At 52.7% G+C, this 20,796-nt stretch overlaps 1 protein-coding gene across 1 annotated transcript in view; it reads right to left on the bottom strand.

Moving 5' to 3' along the window:
• Window positions 1-8,385, bottom strand: part of ZNF831 (zinc finger protein 831) — a 59,929-nt gene extending 51,544 nt beyond the window's left edge. The window contains exons 1-2 of the mRNA XM_036320982.1: window positions 4,777-8,385; window positions 3,622-3,749 (exon numbers count right to left, since the gene is read on the bottom strand). Of these exons, the coding sequence (XP_036176875.1) occupies window positions 3,622-3,749; window positions 4,777-8,364 (3,716 nt within the window). The 5' untranslated portion in view covers window positions 8,365-8,385. The remainder of the gene's footprint in view (window positions 1-3,621; window positions 3,750-4,776) is intronic.
• Between the last annotated feature and the right edge of the window lie 12,411 nt (window positions 8,386-20,796).

Below are 20,796 nucleotides of genomic sequence, written 5' to 3'. Positions count from 1 at the left end.
CTAAAAACCAATGGAACGATATCCTTGGGTGAGGATTAAAAAAAAAAGAGGCGTGGAAGACTGAGGACACCTACGGTACATTATTTTAGAGTTCCAGAAAGAAAGGAGAGAGAACGGGGCAAGGGCAGTGTTTGAGCAATGAGGCCTGAGAATTTTCTAGGTAGACATCAATCCATAAATCATAAAAGCCCAATGGATTTCTAATGGAATAAATAAAAGTAACACATACTTCTCTACATCAAAATAAAAGTGTGGCACACCAAAGATTAAAAGGAGATCTGAAATGAAGCCAGAGATGGAAGACCTTCAGAGGACAGAGCTGACTGCCCTACCACATGGCACAGCCTTAGGATAGCTTTGCATGCTAAAGACAAGGCCAACCTAGGACTGCATACCCAGCAGAAATATTTCTCAAGAATAAGGATGTTTTGGAAATAAACAATGAAATAAATGTACTTTCAGACTGATAAAGTAAATGTAGTTTTTATCCTCTAAAGGGAATTCTTAAAAGCATGCCTTAGACAGAAGAAAGCAACCCCAGAAGGAAGGTCTGCTACGTGAAAAGAATGAAGACTCAGGACATCTGCAGTGAGGTGGGGAAATACAAATGAATGAGCTCAAACAGACAAATAACAGACTTGGAAAAAATATCTGCAATATATGTATATAACAGGCAAATAATACAGACAGAATTAAAATAGGTGCAGAATCCTACAGATTCTGGATGGGCAAAACATTTAAACGTCTGCTAATAACAGACCTTAGTAAGAAAGTGGGCGAGGGCTGCCGCTTGCTCCCAGAGGAGGAAAATGGCACTGCCATTGTGGAGGGACTTGGTAATAACTTGTAAAGTTGAAAATGTGATTACTTTATCATCTAGCAATTCCACTTTTAAGTATATTTCTTAGACCACTTCTTGCACTGTGCCTACGGAGGCATGCATACTCATGCTCATCGCAAAATAAGTCAAAAATTTTGGAAATAAATGAAATGTTGTACTCATGAGATGAGCACTCTACAGCAATGAAGGGAATGAACTTGAGCTATATCTTCAGAAACACAACACTGAGTTTAAAGTCGGGCAGAACAATAAATATAGCGTGATATTTATATACATATTTTAAAGACAGAAATCAACATTATTATGTGCAAGTAGTGGATACCTCAATTTTTCAAGTATGAGAAGATGGATTGAAACAATTAGTGCCAAATACATAAAACTACATCATTATCTTCTGTGTTTTATTTATTTTATTTTTCACAACATATAATGTATAGAGTAACCGTTTATGTGATTTTTTAAAGGCTCAGAAGCAAATATAACAAAATGTTAACATTTGTTCACACTGGATCATTACCCAGGTGTCTGTCATATATTTTCTGAGCTTTCCTGCATTTTTTTTATGTTTTATTTTCCAAAACAAGAAAAAAGAGAACAGATACTCTGGTACAGAAAGCTCACCATTCTCTGTGAGCAAAGGCCTCAGCGAGGGGGGGGGGGGGTCTCGAGTACAGTATTTTGTTTTCTATAGAACATTAAGACAACTGAAGTAAAATGGGAAAGAGAATTAAAAATATAGGCTTCTTTCTTGAGGAGAGAACACACAGGTTGATAGATGAGGTTGAGACATACAGGTGTCCCTACAAAATGTATATGCACTTTGAATGATTATAAAGTCAGTGTTTATAAACATACAATTCATTTTCAAGATTTAAAAGAATCTTACAGAAATGATTTTTTTTTTTTTATCATTTCCATGTTTTTGAACTGATGACCATTCTGGTCCAGGCACTGCTGATAACGCGAAGCAATGGAGGGGGATCAAGAATCATTTCGTTTGGTATTTATATGCCCTCAATTCATTGAGTGTTGACAGTTTTGTGCTGTGAACTTTATCTTTTATGTATCTCCCATAAAAAATAGCCTAGTGGCACTTTACGATAAATTTTCTTTGTTCAAAGCTTAGTCTGGTTTCATCCATTATTTCAAATCAGTTAAACCTGAAAAGAAGTGAAAATTAAGTGAGCTATCAGCTGTCAAAGTGTTTACATTTCGGGGACACACTATCTATATGCATACATACAGTCATGTGTGTGCGGGTGGATGGATGGACAGATGGATGGATAGGGTGGCAGGCAGAAGAATGGTGTCCAGCCCTTCATCCCCAGATCCTGTCAATGTGTTACCTTCCATGGCAAAAAGGACTTTGAGGAGTAATTGTGGGTACGGTAAGATGATGAGATTAGTGGGTGAGCCCCATTTACCACCCGAATCTTTCAAAAGAAGAAAGCGAAGGGGGATTGGGTCAGAGAGAGGGCGGGCGCTGGGAAGGACAGGATGTGGTGTGGGCAGAAGCATGGCTCCTCAGGACGCTCCCGGTCAGCAAATCAGCTTCACCAGGGATGCCAGGAAAGCAGACCCTCAGCCCCCACCCCCAGACCCACTGAGTTCCACCCAGCATCAAAGGAAACTCCAGAAACTGCAGGCAACTCTGGTGCCCACTGCCGGGGGGGGGGGGGGGGGGAAGGCCGCTGTCTGGCATACAGGCCCCTGGGAGGTCACCTGACTTCTGTGTGTCTCAGATTCCCTTGAGAAAAGTGGGGCATCATGGTGCAGTGCCCTGTACAGAACAGCCCTCAGCGATGGCCACTCTGGACGCCCGATCCTGGCAGACACTCAGAGCAGGGGCCGGGGCCTCAGAAGGGGGTGCCTGCAGCCACGGAGGGCGGAGCCGCTGCAGGGCCGAGTCAGGAGTTCGCGTTGCCTCTGGAAGCAGAGCTAGGCTTTGGATGGATTACTGACAGTCATGGGGTGCAGAGGCTGAGCATGCCTGGAAGGGGAGCTGCTGGGGGCCGGAGGGTCGTAGGGACGTGGGGTCAGAGTCCTATTAGAGAGTGGGAAAGGGCCAGCGACACCGCACCGAGTCACCGGGTGGGAGAGGAGGAGATTGTGCGGAAAGGAGGCTGAAAGCTTGGGGGGGGCGGGGGGACTAGAGAGGGCAGGGGCTGGATAAAGAGCTGGCTTTCTAACTCATACGCCACGGGCAGCACGAAGGGTTATGAGCAAAGGAGCAAGACAATCAAAGAATGGCATTAAAACCCACACCCCGCCACGTGCTGCCTGTGTATTATGCGCGAGCACATGGTAGAGAACAGTCTGGAAGGGCATCTAATGCTGACGCTGCCTGTCTCTGGTGGAGAGATTACCAGGAGTTTTATTGTCTTCTCTTTGTTCATCTGTTTATTCTAATTTTTCTGCAAAAGACCTGCATCGCTTGCTTAATTAAAAAAGCAGTAAACGCTGTAATAATTAACACACTTTCTCTTGAGGACTTAACTTGGATGGGTGTGGTTCAGGTCAGTTATTTCAAATAGTCGCTGGGGTCCTGGCCTTGGAAAGGTGCCACTGAAGACTACGCAGCCAGAGGGCTGTGGGGACCAGCCGGGTCCTGTCCCCTCGAAAGCCCAGACCCCGGCTCTTGGCAGGAACCCTTTCCCTGGAGCACAGAGGCGCCTTTTGAATCCCAGGGGACGTTTTTCCTGGGGTTTAGTGAGGCCAAGGTCTGTAGTTACCAACACGACAGGCACCTGCGGAGAGGACAGCGGTGGCCAAACACCTACCTTCTCAGTGCTTTCTGCTTGCTGCTCCCCCGGCACATCTTCGCCCTCCTCCGAGGTGGTCCCTTCGTCCAGCCCGGCTCAGACCCCGGGTCCCCGGATGTCATCCCTGGGGCTGTTGGGCAGGAGAGCTGAAAATACCAGGCACGTTGGCATCATATTGCTCAAAGCCCTCGGGTGGGGACAGTCCCAGGGGGCTGTGTCTGCACACAGGACACCTATCTGGGGAAGTCAAGGCACGGAAGTGCTGCATAGCCAGACAGTGTAAGCGTTCCTGGGAGGGACCTAGGACTGTCCAGAGCGTCCACAGAGGAAGGCCCGGATGTGTGGTGTTCTGGGGAACGGCACGGCCGGTTCTTCTCCATCCCCCAGTCTCCCTCCCCCGGAACCCCTATGCCCAATACCTCCTGTCTCTCGGAGAAGGAAGGCTAACCCAGGCCTTGCAGGCCCCTCTGTCGGGCCCAGCGTCTTCTTTATCACCCGCCAGGCGCAGGAGGAAGAAGCGCAGCCCCTCACTCTGGCTCCGCCGCCCGCTGGGAGAACAGCCTGCTAGGCTCTGGGCCGGCCCTGTCATTGTCCCCACCGTGACATTAGCACTGAGGTCCCCGCACCCTCGTCTGTTGCCCTGTCTGAGACCTCCCGAATGGGACAACACCCCCCATTATGAAATCCAGAGGCGTGGGATCCCTCCCAACGGGACTGTGGACTGTGGACTAACTGTTCAGTCACCAGGTGGGGACTCACCCCCACGCCCCCTTGCCTGGAGTCTATCTCTCAGTAAGAGATTCTGGCTGATAATCTTAGATGACCCAGAGAGCTCTCTTAGGCAGCGTTCATTTCACATGTTGCCTCTGTTACCGGGAAGCTCAGAGTTCGATTTATGTCTAGTTAGGAAAACTATATCACCCAGAGTCTTGGGTACAATTAATTCTTCCTTTGAAACATTTTCATGATTTTCTTTTGTTTGGCATTTGGGGCCTTTGTTCTCTCCTGTCCCCGCCCCCAGGTGTGGCAGCCACTTCCCTGGAGGACAGGCGGGGAAGACGTTCTAACGGAGGCAGATGCCAGGGGACTGCGTCACCCTTCTTCTCCATCGTGGCACGTCCTACCTGCTCGGCAGTGCCCTCAGCCCGGGGCCCGGGGGCAAAGCTGTGTTACCTTCCATGGCTGTGTCTCCCCTCCTCCTGCAGGGCTGGTCCCAGTCCGTCGTCCCGACTCTGCCTTGCTCACCGGCCGGACATCTGCAGCCTGGGCCGGGGCACTGCTCCCAGGGCAGTGCAGCGCCCGGTACGCGGACGTGGCCTTCTCCTTCTGCTCCGTGGGCAGAGGCAGGCTGCCGCTCAAGCAGCACCAGGTGAGCTGGGGCTCGGCCCGCAACAAGGGGAAGGGGCCCTGGGGCCCGCAGAGGCCCGAGCTCTCGGAGGTCCTGCTCCAGGCCAGCTCAGGGCAGCCCGAGGGCGGGGGGGCCGGGAGGACGGAGCTGGGCTCGAAGGGGCAGCAGGGACGGTGCCCCGCCAGGGGACCTGGAGGCCCCGCCACTTCCCTGCTGAGTGTCCAGGGACCCAGGACACCCCCAGAGGGCCTGCGCCTTGCCCACATGCTGCCCACACAGAGCTGTCCAGCGTCTCGGGTCTCACTCCTCCCGGGGTCACAAGGCGGGGTGCGCAGGGCAGAGGCGGTCTCCCTGGGGGCCCCAACATTCCAGCCCGGAGACTCCCCGGCCGCGGGGGTGCTGGTGTCCAAATCTCCTTTCTCTTCTCCTGGTACCCCCTTTCTCCTGCCCCACAGCCTGGGCCAGCTGGCATCCTCCCCGAAGTTGTCGGCTCTGCCTGGGGCCAGGCGGGGGGCTGAGTGGGTCCCCAGCCCTGGCCCAGAAGAGGAGGCCGGGTCCTGGGGCAGCCCGCTCCTGCAGAGAGGGCCCTGGCTGCGCTCCGGGGCACCAGCCGGCGGCTTCGGGCTCTCTCCCTGCGGTAACCTGAGCAGGTACTTGGGGGGGAAGGTGGTGTCTGAAGGCTGGGCCTGCTGGGAGGCGGTCCCCCCGGGGGCTCCAGCGGCAGGACCACACATAGGCGCCTCGGGCCCGGGCCCCGCTGGTCGCAGGGCCACCGAGGGCGCAGAGAAAGATGTACCGGAGGCCCCCCTGCCGTCGGCACTCGTGTGCAGCCTGTCCCCAGAGCCACTGTCCTGGTTCAAGGAGGGTGGGGAGCTGTCTTGTGCTGGGCCCCCGGGGGCCTGGTCTCTCACTCCCAGAGACCCCAGCTGCTCTGGGCAGCTCAGCTGCTCCACCCGCAGCTTCTTCCTCTCTGAGAGCAGCTTGTCCCCTGCAGGCTGGGGCTCCTCAGAGCTCCCGCTGGGCCGTGTCGGGACCGCGAGGGCCTGCTGCCAGGGCCCCTGGGTGTCCCCGCCACTACTGGGGCCTCCTTCCAGCTTGGGGTCTGGCAAAACCAGCCTGGGAGCCTCCAGGTCCCCACCTTTGAGGGGACCAGGGATGGGGGGCAGCTGACACCCCAGCTCCGGCCTCCCATTTGGAGGAAGCACAAGGCTCGTGCTGCCCAGACACCAGGGTTCCTGGATGCTGAGGGCGGGAGGTGACGGGGCCCTGCCCGCCCCCGGCCCTTCACCGCCTCTTGCTCTGGCCACTGGCTCCCTCTGCTTGGGGGGCTTGGTCACCAAGAAGCTTCCTGCGGCTGGTGGACTTTCCCCAGGCCCTGGCCTGGCCCCCACAGAAGTGTCCCCACAAGCAGGGGTCCTCCTGTCCTGAGAAGGGGCTGCACCCTCGCCCCCCACCGCCTCCTCCAGCACAGGCAGGTCCGGCTCTGCGCCCCAGCCCGCGCCCGCCTCCCTGGGCCTCCTGCCTCGTGGGCGGCCGGCGCTCTTCTGGTAGATCCTCTGGAACGTCTCGCAGCCGTACACCTGCCACTTCTCCTGGGAGAACGGCCTGGGCTTCCTCTGGCTGGGCCTCCTCGCGGCCGCCTTGCCCTTGCCCGCCGGCCCCTCCCCGGCTGCAGCTCGCTTTCCATCCCGGTCCTCTGCGGGGGCCTCGGCGTCTCCAGTGGCAGGACCCGGCAGGTCCTCCACCGCAGCCTGTCTGACCAGGGCCCGGGGGTGGCTGCCGGGGACCTCCCCGAGTCGGGCGGGGACAGACCTGGGGCTCAGAGGCCCCCGCCTCCCGGGACGGGTGTCCTGGGGGTCCAGCGGCTCCTGCCATGTCCTGGTGCCCTCGACGAAGGGCAGCGAGTGGCTCCTAGTGACGGGCACGCATTCCACGGTGGTGGAGAGCTGAGTGGGGACAGAGTGGAAGAGGAGGGGCCGCGCCCTGTCAGAGGCCACGCAGGTGGAGCGGGCGGGGCAGAGGGCCCCGTGCCTCCTGCGTCCCGGCCCCAGTGCCCGGATCTCGAAGTGGAAGGAGTCCTTGTAGGTGTAGGGCACGGGCAGGTCGATGCTGCCCTGCTTGGACAGGACCGTCTTGCGGGGCCGCACGTGGTCCAGCTGGGGATCGTCCACCACGGCCTGGTTGTGGGAGATGAGCCGGGCGATGCGTTCCTCCAGCTGCCGCTTCTCCCGCTCCAGGCTGGGCTCCTGCCCTCCCGGCTCAGCCCTGGCCCCCCCAGGCCGTGGGGCGCCCTCCCTCTCGGACTCCACACTGTGATCCGACAGGCTGTGTGGGGGGCTGCCTGGGGCCGGCGGCTGCTCCGAGCTGTCCGAGCGGGACAGGTAGCCCGAGTCGGTGCTCTCACACTTCCTCAGCCGGCTCTCCGAGGCCTGGGTGTCCTGCCGGGAGCACGCCCTGCCCGCTGTCGGAGACTTCTGCCCCGGGGGCCTGCGCCCCCGCTGAGAGCTGGCCAAGGGGATCCCAACGGGAGCTGCGTGGGTAGCGTCCAGAGGGGCCTCTCTGTCAGCCAGTGTGGACGCTGGACAGAAAAGAGCTTCTGCCTGCAGATCTAGGTTCTTGGCAATCGGGGGAAGATGCATGGGGGGCACCAGGCAGTGCCCGGAACCCTGGACACCTGGAGAAAGGGGTCTCTCTGATCGAGCCCCATCACCCCCACCGACGCTCCCGCTGTCCCCCCTGCCGGCTGCTCCAGGGGTCTCCACGGCCTTGTCGCCCTCCTCCAGGAGGCTGCCCCCCGCACCGTCGGACCCCACGGACAGCCGGGAGTTGTTGAGGTGGGTCTGGGTGCGCCTGTGCTTGTACAGGTTGCTCTGGGTCTTGAAGGCGATGCCGCATGTGGCGCACGGGAAGGGCCTCTCTCCGGTGTGGGACCGAACGTGCTTCTCCAGCACACTGGGTTTCAGGCAGTCCCGGCCGCAGTGTGGGCACAGGTACTTGCCAGCTTTACGCGCCTTCCCCGGACTGCCCAGCGTGGGCCCTGGTGACAGGACAGGGAGAGTGCCCACGATGTTCACAGTGACTGTTGGAGTCACTGGCTTCCCGACCTGGGCAGGGCCAGGGCCTTCAGGCTGCAGCAGGGGGCTGAGGATGAAGGGTACGCTGCCCCCGTCCACACCGCCCGTCACCAGGGGGGCACGTGGCTGGAGACCCCCAGGAGGCACTGTGTGGTACAGTGGGATGGGCAGTGCCTTCAGGAACACAGTGGGAGCCAGGCTCTGCTCTGGCGGCAGAATGATGGGGCCCAGAGTCAGGTGTGGTGAGGCCTGCTGACCTAAGGCCGCTGGAGTCCCAGGGGCAAGAGCTGGCTGATCCCTGACAGGTGAGGCAGGGAAGTTGAGTTCTGGCACCTCCATCCCACATCGTCTGTGTGGCCCAGGATGCTAGGTAACCTGCAGGCAAAACCAGACTTTACCATGGGCACCTGTCTTTCATCACACGCACACTCTCCCCTGCCGCCCACCGGGCATTCATCACCCACTGAAACCTGACAACAATCCCCCAAGAAAAGTACTCTTATCCCCATATCAGGAAAGGGGAAACTGAGGCTCAGAGAATGGAGGTGACTTGACACACAGCTTACATGGCAAAGGCAGTGGCATGTGGGAGCCAGCTCAGACCGGTTCACACTGGCTCGTGAGAGCTGATGGTTAAGTTTTCAGGAATTTTTCAAGCCAGTTGTTAAACATGGCCATAATTAAAAGTTATATTATATAAACTTACAATTAAATAACATATTTAAAAGGCACTACAACAGGATGTCACATGCAGAAGAATGAAGTTAAACCTCTACCTCACACCATATACAAAAATGAACTCAAACTGTATCACAGACCTAAATGTACGAGCTAAAACTATAAAACTCTTAGAAGAAAACAAAGGAGTAAATGTTCATGAATTTGGGTTTTGCAACGAATTCTTAGATATGACACCAAAAGAATGAGCAATTCAAAAATAAAAATAAAAAGGTAAATTGGACTTCATCAAAATTAAAAGCTTTTGAGCATAAAGGGACACATCAAGGAAATGAAAAGATAAAGGACTCTTACAACTCAACAACAACAAAATAAACAACTCGATTTAAAACTGAGCAAAGGACTTGAATAGACATTTCTCCAAGAAAGATACACAAATGGCCCAAGTACATGTAAAGATGCTCAATATCACGAGTCATTAGAAAAATGTGAGTCACAAATGCCATGAGATATGACTCTACACCAGCTAGTATGGCTATGGTAATAATAATAATAACCTGGAAATAACAAGTGCTGATGAGGATGTGGAGAAATTGGAACCCTTCTGCACTGCTAGCGGGAATGTAAAATGGTGCAGCCACATGGAGAACAATTTGGCAGCTCCCTAAAAAGTTAAATATAGAACTACTACCTGACCCAGCAATCCCACTTCTGGGGATATACCCAAAAGAATTGAAAATAGGTATTCAAATACAAACCTGCATACTAGCATAACTGGAAATAGCCAAAAGTTGAAATCAACCCAGATATCCATCCACTGATGGATAAATAAACAAAATACATTATATCCATATAGTGAGATATTATTCAGCTATAAAAAGAGAATAAACCTTAAAAACATGCTACAATATGGATGAGCCTTGAAAACATTATGCTGAGTTCAAAAAAGCCAGATTCCAGAGGTCACATACGTATAATTCCGCTTATCTGGAAAACCCAGAATATATAGACACACACACACAAAAAAGAAACAGGTTATGGTGATTGCCAGGGGTGGAAGGAGAATGAAGAATGGCTGTGTACTGAGTCAGGGCTTCCTTGTGGGGCGATGAAATGCTCTGGAGCCAGATCGAGGGGGTGGGGGCACGCTGTAAATGCACTGCCCTGATTGTACACTTTACAGAGTTAAAATGCCACATTTAATGTTATGTAAATTTTACCTCAGTACTAGGTTACTAAACACTCAAAGCTCATCACTTACTAATTATTTTATTACATCTTGCCATTCTCAATGCTCTTGAGGTTACTTACATTGATTGTATCATTATAATGGAAATGCCATCCAATGGTGTGGTACCTCTCCCCAACTTTGGATTCTGTAATGTTATGTTCATAGCCTGGAACTGGCCATGGGGGGAGCATTTACACCACAGTAATGGGCAGGTGCCACGTGAATCTTCTTTTTCTTTTATCCTGAGACCATCTCTCCCACTCTCTGTTCCTCACAAACTCATCTAACTTTATAGATCTCACAGTAACATGCCACCTGCCTCAAAGAGAGAGAGAGAGAGAGAGAGAGAGAGAGAGAGAGAGAGAGAGAGACCTTATACTTTTTAAAGGAAAGATTTGAAGACACATCTTTAGAGATTAGTCGGTGGCTACTAGAATTCTTCAGCGCTGACATAGTGGAAGACTATGTCTGACCTCGCAGTGCTGCATCCTTGCTATGAGCTGAGGAATTTCACGATGCTCCCCAAGACCACCAGACCTGAGTTCCTGACCCTCATTGCCCCCCTTGCTGGGGATCCCCTGGACCCAGGTCCCTTGGCTCTGAGAGCAGGTCACTCGGCAGAGCTCCTGGAGGAGCAGGTGAAATGACGCCTGTGACAACACCGAGTGCAGTGCCAGGCACGGAGCAAGAGCTTGACTCACTTAAGTTTCAAAGTTCTTCCATAATCTTTTGAACTATTAATGCGCGATTGCTCCCCCACCCGATCATCCTCCGACCCCCTTGCTCTTCCCCCAGAAGTCAGTGCAGCAGGCTCCCTTAGGGCTCCGGGAAGGGGTGCTGTCTCAGGTTGGGTTCCCAAGTAAAGGGTGTCATTACCAGGACCTTATTTGGGAGGTGGCCCCAGGAAACAGCTGCAGGGGGTGGGAAAGTGGGGTGACGGAGCTGTGAAGCAAGTCCCACCATGGCAGCTGGAACTTCATGGGGGTTCACGCTGAGATCGTGCAGACACACATCTCAGTTACCCGACCCATGGCGGGGGGAGCCGGCACGCTTTGAGGGCCACTGCTCGCAGGTCCAGCTGGCCGAGTGGACACACCACGCCAGCCTGGTGGCCCCAGAGAGCCGCATGCTCCTCGCAGCGGCCTCCAGATGGTACGTGCGGAGAGAGATCGATGGCAAGGGCTTCTGCTGAGCTGCTGTCGCCGAAACGGGGTAGAGCCTTCTGGCTACCAGAGCCTAAACCCCTGGAGGAGATGGGAGGGCGAGCAGTTCTCCCGTCCTCGGAAGCAGGGGGGAGGCGGACGGTCAGGACGGGAGGGAGAGGACCCTCAACTTCTGCTTCAGGGGGGAGTTGGGTACAGGGGTGACCTGGACCCTGTTCCCGGGGCAACTGGGGAGGCCCCCGGCCACAGAGCAGCCACAGCCACAGCACGTGTCCCGCTGGGAGGGACGGATGGTCTCGCACCCGGGGCCGGCAGCCCAGCACGACCTCCATGGCTGGGACCAGGGAAAGGGTTGGACAGAGGGCGACCAGCTCGCGGGGGCCTCAGTGCGGGCCTGCGTGGGGTGCTGAGGCCTGAGCCCACGCGCCCCGAATGAGCCCAGCCTTGGGGAAGGGGGAGAGAAACCCAGACTGACTGCCTCGGGGGAGGGATGGGGTTTGAAAACAGTCACTGCAGGAGAGGCGCGGAGCTGACACACTGTCACCGCTGTGGTTTGTCCCCTGCGGCCTGCTCTGTGCTCACATCAAAAGCCACATCTCTTCGTCGCAGCTGATCCCTGGGGCAGGGCAACATGCCCGCTAACACCTCCTCCCGGGAGAGGGCACTTTCCTCAGGAAACTCAACCGGCAGCTGCCCTGTTTTTCTCTCTGAATCGAGGAGGTGGCCGATGGGAGCACCTGCATTGCACGGAGGGGGAAACGAGGGACCGGGCTGGGAAGGCAGGAGCCAGGGAAGACCACCTGGCCAGCTGGACTCACTGTCCAGTGCTCCCCCTTGCCACCCTCAGAGGCCACAACGCGGGGACTCGACGGGCCCCTCGCTTCCTTCATGTCCCCTCCCCGCCCACCAGCCATCTTCATCGCGCCAGTGCACAGCTGCTCACAGAGAAGCGGGAGAAATCCGAGGGACAGAGTGAGCAATCCCAAGGCCCCCGTTTTAAAAAGCAAATCACGGGGCCTGGGCAAAGAAATAGTTTCCAAAATTCACTGTTGGGGTCCTGATGCTGGTGGCCGCTGAGAAATGCTATCAGTGTATTAAACAGACAGACTTTCTCAGGAAGAACGCGGAGGCTGAAATGCTTCAGGGACAAGTCCCCGGCCTCAGCCCGCCCTGTACGCTGACGCCTCGCACCCGGGGCCGGGGGGTGTCTCGCTGACACACTGTCATTCCAGAAGCCTGTGCACAGCCATGTGCGTGTCCGTGTGCTCAGAGCCGCTCACTGCACACCTAAACGCGGCTAAAGTGGCACATCTTACGTTAGGTATATTTCACAACTTTTAAAAAGTGAAAAGATGCCCTGGCCGGTGTTGCTAAGTGATTAGAGTGTCAGCCCACGCACCGGAGGGTCCCGGGTTCAATTCCTGGTCAAGGGCATGTACCCCGGCTGCGAGTCCACTCCCAGTCCTGGTTGGGGCGCGGGAGGCAACCAATCTATGTGATCTCTGACATCAATGTTTCTCCCTCTCGCCCTCCTTCTCTCTCCCCCGCTCCTCACTTTCTAAAAAGCCATCTCGTGAGGACTTAAAAAGAAAAAAAGATACCATTACCCAATGAGCTGAAAACTTACATTCATAACAAAACCCTGCACGCAGATGTTCACGGCGGCTTTGTTCACGATTGCCAAACCCCGGGAGCAACCAGGCCTCCTTCCGTAGGTGATGCGTGAACTGAGTTCCATCCAGACAATGGAGTATCATTCAGCGCCTCAAAGAAAGGAGCTATCGAGCCATGAAAAAGCATGGAGGAAACTTAAACGCATGTCACTAAGTGAGAAAGTCAACCTGAGAGGCTACATACTGTGTGATTCCAACTCTCTGACATTCTGAAAAAGACAAGACTGTGGAGACAGTAGAAAGACCCGTGGTTGCCGAGGGTCAGAGGGGAGCGGGGTGAGCAGGCGGAGCACAGCGGATGCTCAGGGAGTGAACTGCTGTGTGGGGACCATAACGGTGGGCCCAGAGGATATGCAACACCAACCGGGAACCCTGGTGTAAACTACGCACCTCAGTTAATACTACTGTGTAACCGTGGCTCATCAATTGCAGTAAAAGTACCACACGAATGTAGCATGCTAATAATAGAGGGAACTGCACGGGGGAGAGGGTGGGTGGTATTCGGGAATTCTATCTTCCCCTCATTCTTCTATAAACCTAAAACGGCTCTAAAAAATTAAGTCTATTAATTAATTTTAAAAAAATTTTAATCAAAACAATTTTAAAAAGACATTTGAAAAGATGTTTATCCTCACTGGCCAAGAAATGCGAGGTACATGCCTCCGTGTAATAACTGCAGAAGAAGGGGGAGGACTATGTCATTACCAAAAAGAGAAGATTGTCATTTTTTTCTAAGAACCATTACCACAAATATATAACTGAATCTTTTAAAATGCGTATCTGTGGACCCCTCATATGCTCTTGCACAGAGTGATATGGCTCCATATTTGGGGGACTGCACCTCTAAGTTAAGATCTTGACCAGGGACACCTGGCTAGCCCCTCCAGAGAGAGCTGACCTTCCCTCCTCTTGGGCCCCCAAGCCCAGCCACAGGCTCCCCAGTCCTCTGGTGTCCACTCCAGCCAGTCGGAGCGGGAAGGGAAGACGGTCAGCCAGGCCTGGCTCGTCTACTGAAGGCCACGCTTTTCCCAGGTGGCACCTCCAGGTCCTGCCCCTGGCCTCTGGGGCCGCATTGCCAGTCTTCACCCCTCATTAACCTCCAACTGCCTGCTCACCTATGCATCTGGGCCCGCCAGGACCCAAAAGAGATAACAACTTAAATGATGTGTGTGGGTGAGTTTCCCCAGAGAGCCAGGGCATCTCTGAGTTGTGTCAGGTCCTAGGGTGATCAAGAAGGGTGACCGGATGGGGCCGCCTCGGTCGGATGGAGCATCCCCTCCCCCAAACCTGGGTCCCTTCCCCAAGCTGCTCTAGACACACAATGGCTCTCGCCATGACTTCACCCAATTTCATTCCGCTGGGTGACAAAGCACATTCTGCTTAAACACATCGAGATAAGTGATCCAGGATGGAGTTTATCCTCAAAGACCCTGGGCACGGGGGGCTTGTCTAGGAACACATCCCTTCAACTGCCTGATTTTCATAAACAAATGATGTGGTTTCCCTGCAGATGGCCCAGAGGGTTCAGATGTTTGCAGGGAAAAGGCTGATGTCAGGGAGGCTTTGGCAGGACAGGCTGTCCCTGGCCAGCTGTCCTGGAGACATGGGGGTGCCTTGAGGGAAGACCCCAGGGTTCCAGCTTTAGTTTGCCACTAACCCCACTGAGTGGCTTCTGCAGGTCCCTCTAACGTCAGGAAATGAGGGTGAGGCGGAGGATTAAGCAGATTCCATCTAGCAGCACTTATCGCGGCCTCTGTGCAGAATGGGAGCAATCGCTGAGAGATTAATGCGCTTTTCTCTCTTCCTTTTCCAAGTCAATCACTTACCTAAGGTGTCAGTCTGCCTAAAGGGAGATGAGGGCTTTACAGATTTTAGCAGACGTAGCGGAGCCTTCTACGGAGCCTGCTCTGTGCTGGCTACTGGTCCAAGCATTTTAACTGTCCCTGGTCACCTGACCCGCATAACAGCCCATCAGGAAGGCGCTGGAGGGGTCCCAGGGAGGGGAACGAGGCACAGATAGGTGGAGAGATTTGCCCAAAGTCAAGTGGTTGGGAAGTGTAGTCCCTCAAGAAGAAGGAAGACAGACAGAACAAGGTGAGACTTGGCCCCCAGCCTGCAAACGAGGCTTTCTGGTCAGACAATAATCTTGAGAACAGATACTGATATTGAGGGAAAGGTTTTCCAATATCACCTTCTCTCTTTGTTTTATTGTTTTGAGCTCTAAGGCAGCAGGATTTGTACCTGGAATCAGGTAGCCCTGATCCAATGACCAGTGTCCTTGTAAGAAGACAGAGGATTCAGAGGTGACCATGGAGGCAGAGACTGAGGCGACGCAGCCACAAGCCACGGAATAGCTGGAGCGACAGAAGCTGGAAGAGGCAGGAGGGTGCCTCCCCTGGGGCCTCCCGAGGGCCACGGCCTGGCCCACACTTGATTTTGGACTTCTGGCTCCAGGCTTGCACCCATCAATCTGTAGTCTGAAGACATTCCCCACGTGCATGGACCACACTGCTCCTGTCTTTGAAGCCTGAGACTCCCCTGAAGGCCCATACAGCGGAGTGGCTGCACATATGCAGTGGCTTGAATTCAGCCTCACAGTTCAGGCAAAAAAGAAACCGATGCCAACCACTTGGCACTGCCCCAGCTGTCAAGTCAACAAGCAAGTGCCCAGCAAACAGGAGAAGATCCGACGCCCTGGAGGCTGAGCCCCCTGGGCCTCCCCACCATGAGCTTCTCACTGGTGAGCACGTGTCAGTGTCTGGTGTATAAGGTGCACAGCCCCCTTCTGCCTTGTTGATTAAACAAGGCAATATGACAAGTTTCAACACCCAAGGGGAGACTAGCTGAGTTGGAGGTGCTGAGAAGCATGGTTAGAGGCTGCATAAAACGGCCTCGACCCTGTACAGCCCTGTCTCTACAGCCTGTGCAGGGGACTTAGCTGCTCTTTCCATCAAGAGAGTGAGACTTTGTCTCCATCCCCTTACTCTGGAGAAGAGGGTGCCACTGGTGATGGTCAGCTGGTTCCAAGACTAGGGCTGGAGAACCTGCATGTTCTGCTCTGCCTGTGCCATGAGAATGCGCCCGAACTAGCCGCCTGGAGGAAGAGAGACCCGTGGAGCCGAGACAGGCCATCCCAGGGGGTGGCCCTCCAGCCTATCCAGTCCCCGGCAGGCCCAGCTGCCGCCCACAGACACATTTGCAAGCCCAGCCACAATCCGACAAACCACTCAGCTGAGCCCAGCCTGAAACACCTCCACATAGAATTGCAAGCTAAATAAATGGCATCATTTTAATCCTCCGTTTGGGCTGTTACAGAGTAAGAGCTAACTGAACAAACAGTATGACTTCAGCACGGTGCCTGACTAAACAATTTTAAGGGTAATTTTGACCAGTGGTGATTTTTACCCGGCCACATCCCTCAACACTGTGAGTCCACCGATAACCCACTTTTCTCAGGGGACAGACCTGGGACAGATAAATGCCATAGCATCGAAGGGGTCATTATTGATTAATCCCCTGTACATGGCATTGTACTTGGCATTTTCTTCAAATAGCAGAGTCCTGACACGCCTTGGACCCAAGTTTCCTCAGCTCCCTTCTTCAGCATCGGCCACCCTTCCAGCCCAGCCCGGTGCTGATACGGCACAGCCTCTGTGTCCTCCCACCTTTACCCTCTTTTCTCACCCATTTGTTTAAAGAGCCTGGTTGCCCATAAATTTGCATTTTAACATGTAACAAGATGATCTTCCTCCATTTCTTGGGGCACTCAGCTCAAGCACTTGCAGATATTTTGACATTCATTTTAGATCCAAGATATTTCCTGGAATGCAAACTAACTAGCTGGGACACGGGTGACAGGTCACACGGCAGAGCTGTTACCTTGGCGCCAAGGGCATGGAGTGGCCGCCACTGGCTGGATACCAGAGAGAAGGACGGGGACGGGCACTCACATTAACACACACTAGGTTTATGGAGTCAAATATTTCAAACAGAAAGTGGTGGGAAGAATTAGCCTCTCCAGTGCGACATTAAATGGAGCACATGACGACGCCAGGTTAGTGTGCCCTGTTGGAAACTGATCTTTGCACCCATTCAGAGGTTCACGGAGCCCCTCCCCAGGGCCAGGTGCTGTGTTCTGTGTTTGTCTCCTGCAGGTGCACCAGGAAGCAAAGGTTATGGAGCTTATATTCTAGTTAGGAAGACAGATAAGGACGTTTTTTGTAAAAGTCAATTATATAATGTATCAGAGAATGGTGTTACGGGGGAAAGAGAGCACGGTAAGGAAGGATAGGAGTGTGGGGAGGGGCAGCAGGGAAGGGGCTGCCATGGTAAACAGGACGGGCAGGCAACCCTCACTGCAAAGGTGGTGCCTGAACACACACAGGCGCTGGTGAGGGAGTGGTGCGGGAGCAGCAGGAACGTGCCTGGAGTGCGCGGGCAGGGCACACTCACTGTAGCGGATGCCTTCACAGACCCAGCTGCCCAGCAGTGCTTTGTGATTCTTTCTGGGAAAATCTGCATTTCCCTCAGGCTTTCCTTCTTCAACTGCACAACGGGGGGATTGGGGCAGGTCTGGGTACAAAAAGCCCTGAGATTGTAGATAGGGGGCACGGTTCTCAGTTAAGTGACAAGGATCCCCGCTGTGACCAGCACTCTCCCCCATGGCATACGGAGAAAGCACAGCATCTGGCTTTTTTGTTGGCTGGAAGGCGAGGCCAACACAAAGGTGAGAATGATCACCCGGACCACCCGCTTTCTCTGGGGAACACGGCTGTGAAGGTGACCTTTGCTCACCATGATGCATCCCAAGAACAGCTCTTTCCACTGCGGGTCTGACCGCACAGGTTTACTGTGACCCCTTGCAGCTCAGAACACATGAAACACAATGGCACGCAACACCACAACTCCTGGTGGCCTGGCAGGCGCTAAACGGATTCATTTGTTTATGAAGTGAAATCACATAATTCGGAATATTGTGTTGGTGATGGTTATTGTTTTCTATAATTACATTAATTGGCCAGGAAAATAGCAAACAGATGCCAGGCAGAATTCAAGGGTCCCAAGCACTGATGGGGTTCTGAAGATTGCAAGAGTAAGCCCTTGCCCTAGCTGATTTGGCTCAGTGGATAGAGCATCGACCTGCGGACTCAAAGGTCCCAGGTTTGATTCTGGTCAAGGGCATGTACCTTGGTTGTGGGCATATACCCAGTAGGGAGTGTGCAGGAGGCAGCTGATTGATATTTCTCTCTCTCATTGATGTTTCTAACTCTCCATCCCTCTCCCTTCTCTCTGTAAAAAATCAATAAAATATATTTTAAAAGAGAAAAAAAAGAGTAAGCCCTGCACATTGAACTGTGCACTTGGAAACAGCACATGGACAGGCATTGTGCATGCTCACATAGCAGGCTCACCACACCCATGGCCCAGGTTCACCTTGGAGGGGCCTGCAGGTTTTACCCCTGGGTGTTGTTTTGTTGTTTTTTAATATTTTAAATTTATTTCTCAATTACCATGGGCACATGGTAACGAGGGCCTGCAAAGATGATCTTTTGACTGCAAATACTTACCAAGAGATCACGCTCCTGGAACTTCTCCAGTGTCAGCAGTACCATCCTGCCTAGAGTTTTGTGTTTTTAATTAAGGAACAGCTTACATACCATACTATTCACCCTTTTAGTGTACAGTTGTAAGAAGTTTGATATGCAGACACAGCTGCCTAACCACCAACAGAATCTAACTGCAGAAGGACCTCCCTGTACTGCCAAGGTGCCCCTTCCCTCTTTTGGTCAGCCCCTTCCTCCACCCAAGCCCCTGGCAACCACAGATCCATTCTGTGCCTATCGCTTCGCTTTTTCCAGAATGCCACGTAATTGGAGCCGTTGCCTGAATTGCTTTTTCAGTCTGGCTTCTTTTGCTTAGCATGATGCCTTTGAGATCCATCCACGTCGTTGCGTTTCAGCAGGTCCCTCCTTTTTCCTGCTGAGCAGTACTCCAGTGTGTGGGTGAGCCAATAGTGAGCTGCTGGGTAGTGTCTGAGGAGGCCTGGCTGGGAGTCAGGACAGTCACCAGCATGCGACAGCAGTGAAACCTCTCTTGCCCATGTTGTCGGTGGAAACCACATAGAGAACAATACCAAGTCATCCTGTCTCCAAGGCACTCCCTTGGAGAGACCAGTGGTGGCCTCAGGGGAGCCAGAACTACCATCCTCACCCAGCAGTAACTAGGAGCTCCCCTGGGGATCAACAGAGACTAGGTGGGTGACCCGGGCTTCTATCTACCCTCCTCTCTTGCCAAGTAGCATCAAAGAAAGCCAGCTAAAGCAGAAGGTTTAATAATCCAGACTCTCATAACATAGTACCCAAAATGTCCAAATTGTTATCAAAACCCACTTATACCAAAAGCTGGAAAGAGCTCAAACTGAATGAAAAAAGATAATCCATAGATGCCAACACTAAGATGCAAGAGATGTTGGAGTTATCTAACAAAGATTTTAAAGCAGAGATCATAAAAATGTTTCAAGGGACCCTACACATATGCTTGAAATAAAAATCAGAAAGTCTCAGCAAAGAAGTAGAAAATAATAAAGCAACCAAGTGTAAATTTTAGAACTGAAAAATATCACAACCAAATTTTTGAAAACTCAATGCATGGGCTTAAAAGCAGAATGGAGATAGTGGGGGTAGAGAATTAGCGAATTTGAAGTCGGGACTATAGAAATTTCCCAATCTGAATGACTGACAGGAAATAGGTTTAAAAAATAGAGCCTCAGAGACCTGTGGGACTAACAAAAGGTATCACATTCATGAAATCAAGAGTCCCCAAAGGAGCGGAGAGGGAGGACTGAGCTAAACCAGTCAAAAAATCAAGAGTGAAAACTTTAGTTTAGCAAAAGACATAAATCTATGTATTTGGGAGGCTAGTGAACCCCAAATAGAATAAACCCAAAGAAATCCTCACCAAAACACATCAGAGCCAAATTTCTGAGCTATAAAGACAAAAAGAAAATCTTGAAAGCAGTGAAAAAGAAATGACACCTTACCTGCAGGAGAAAACAAATTCTAATGACAGCAGAAACTCAGAAGCCAGAAGGAAGTGGCAAAACATTTTTCAAGGGATGAAAGGAAAGAATTGTCAATGCCAGATTTCATATCCCGCAGAAAGATCCTTCTTGAACAAGGGGGAAATCCATACATTCTCACATAACAGGAAACAAAGAGAGCTTGTCACCAGTAGACCTACACTAAAGGAACCACTGAGGGGATTTCTCTAAACAGAAAGAAATGAATAAAAGAAGGACAGATGGAGCAACAAGCAAGAGAAAAGGACAGTGGAGAAAGTAAAAATATAGGCAAATGCAATATTTCCTTTGAAGTTTCCTAAATGACGTTTGATGGTTGAGACAAAACAACTGTCTGATATGGTTCTAAATGTATTTAGAAGAAATATTTCAGACAATTATATTTGGGGAGGGTACAGGGAGATAAAGTTTCTACATTTCACTCCACCTGGTATATAGTGACACCAATAGACTGTGATGAATGCAGCCACATTATCAACATGAGGCTATTCGACAGAGCCCGTCCAAACCACAGGCCACAGGTATGATCTCTGCAACCTCCCAGCCTCAGATTGGAGATGATGAGTCTGCAGCCTTCTTGACAGTGAAACTAGGGCCCTGTGCAGCCACCTGTGGCTGGAGTCTACATACAACAGCTCTCCCTCTGCAAGCCCTACTTCCTCTGCACAGCCCGTGAGCTCTGAAGGCCTCTGTCCCCACCAGTGCCCAGACTCCCAATGCATGCCGACATCTCCTATTGTTCATCACCTGCTTCCTGCCCGCACTCCAGAGGGTCGCCTATTGTTTGCTCAGCAGTTCCAGACAAAGTTGTTCCAGTCTGGCTCATGGAGCTAACTTCTCTTATTTGAGGGCCAACCCACAACTTCTCCAGTGAGGTCTGAAACGCTTCCAAGTCTCTCCTTCCTCAGGTGTTCACTCTCAATCGTAGGGTGCCACATAGAGTTTCCT

Source organism: Myotis myotis, unplaced genomic scaffold (genome assembly GCF_014108235.1).
Source record: "Myotis myotis isolate mMyoMyo1 unplaced genomic scaffold, mMyoMyo1.p scaffold_m19_p_9, whole genome shotgun sequence".
NCBI lineage: Eukaryota > Metazoa > Chordata > Mammalia > Chiroptera > Vespertilionidae > Myotis > Myotis myotis.
Note: the sequence above shows the minus strand (reverse complement) of the source record. Positions and strands in the feature narration are given on the sequence as shown.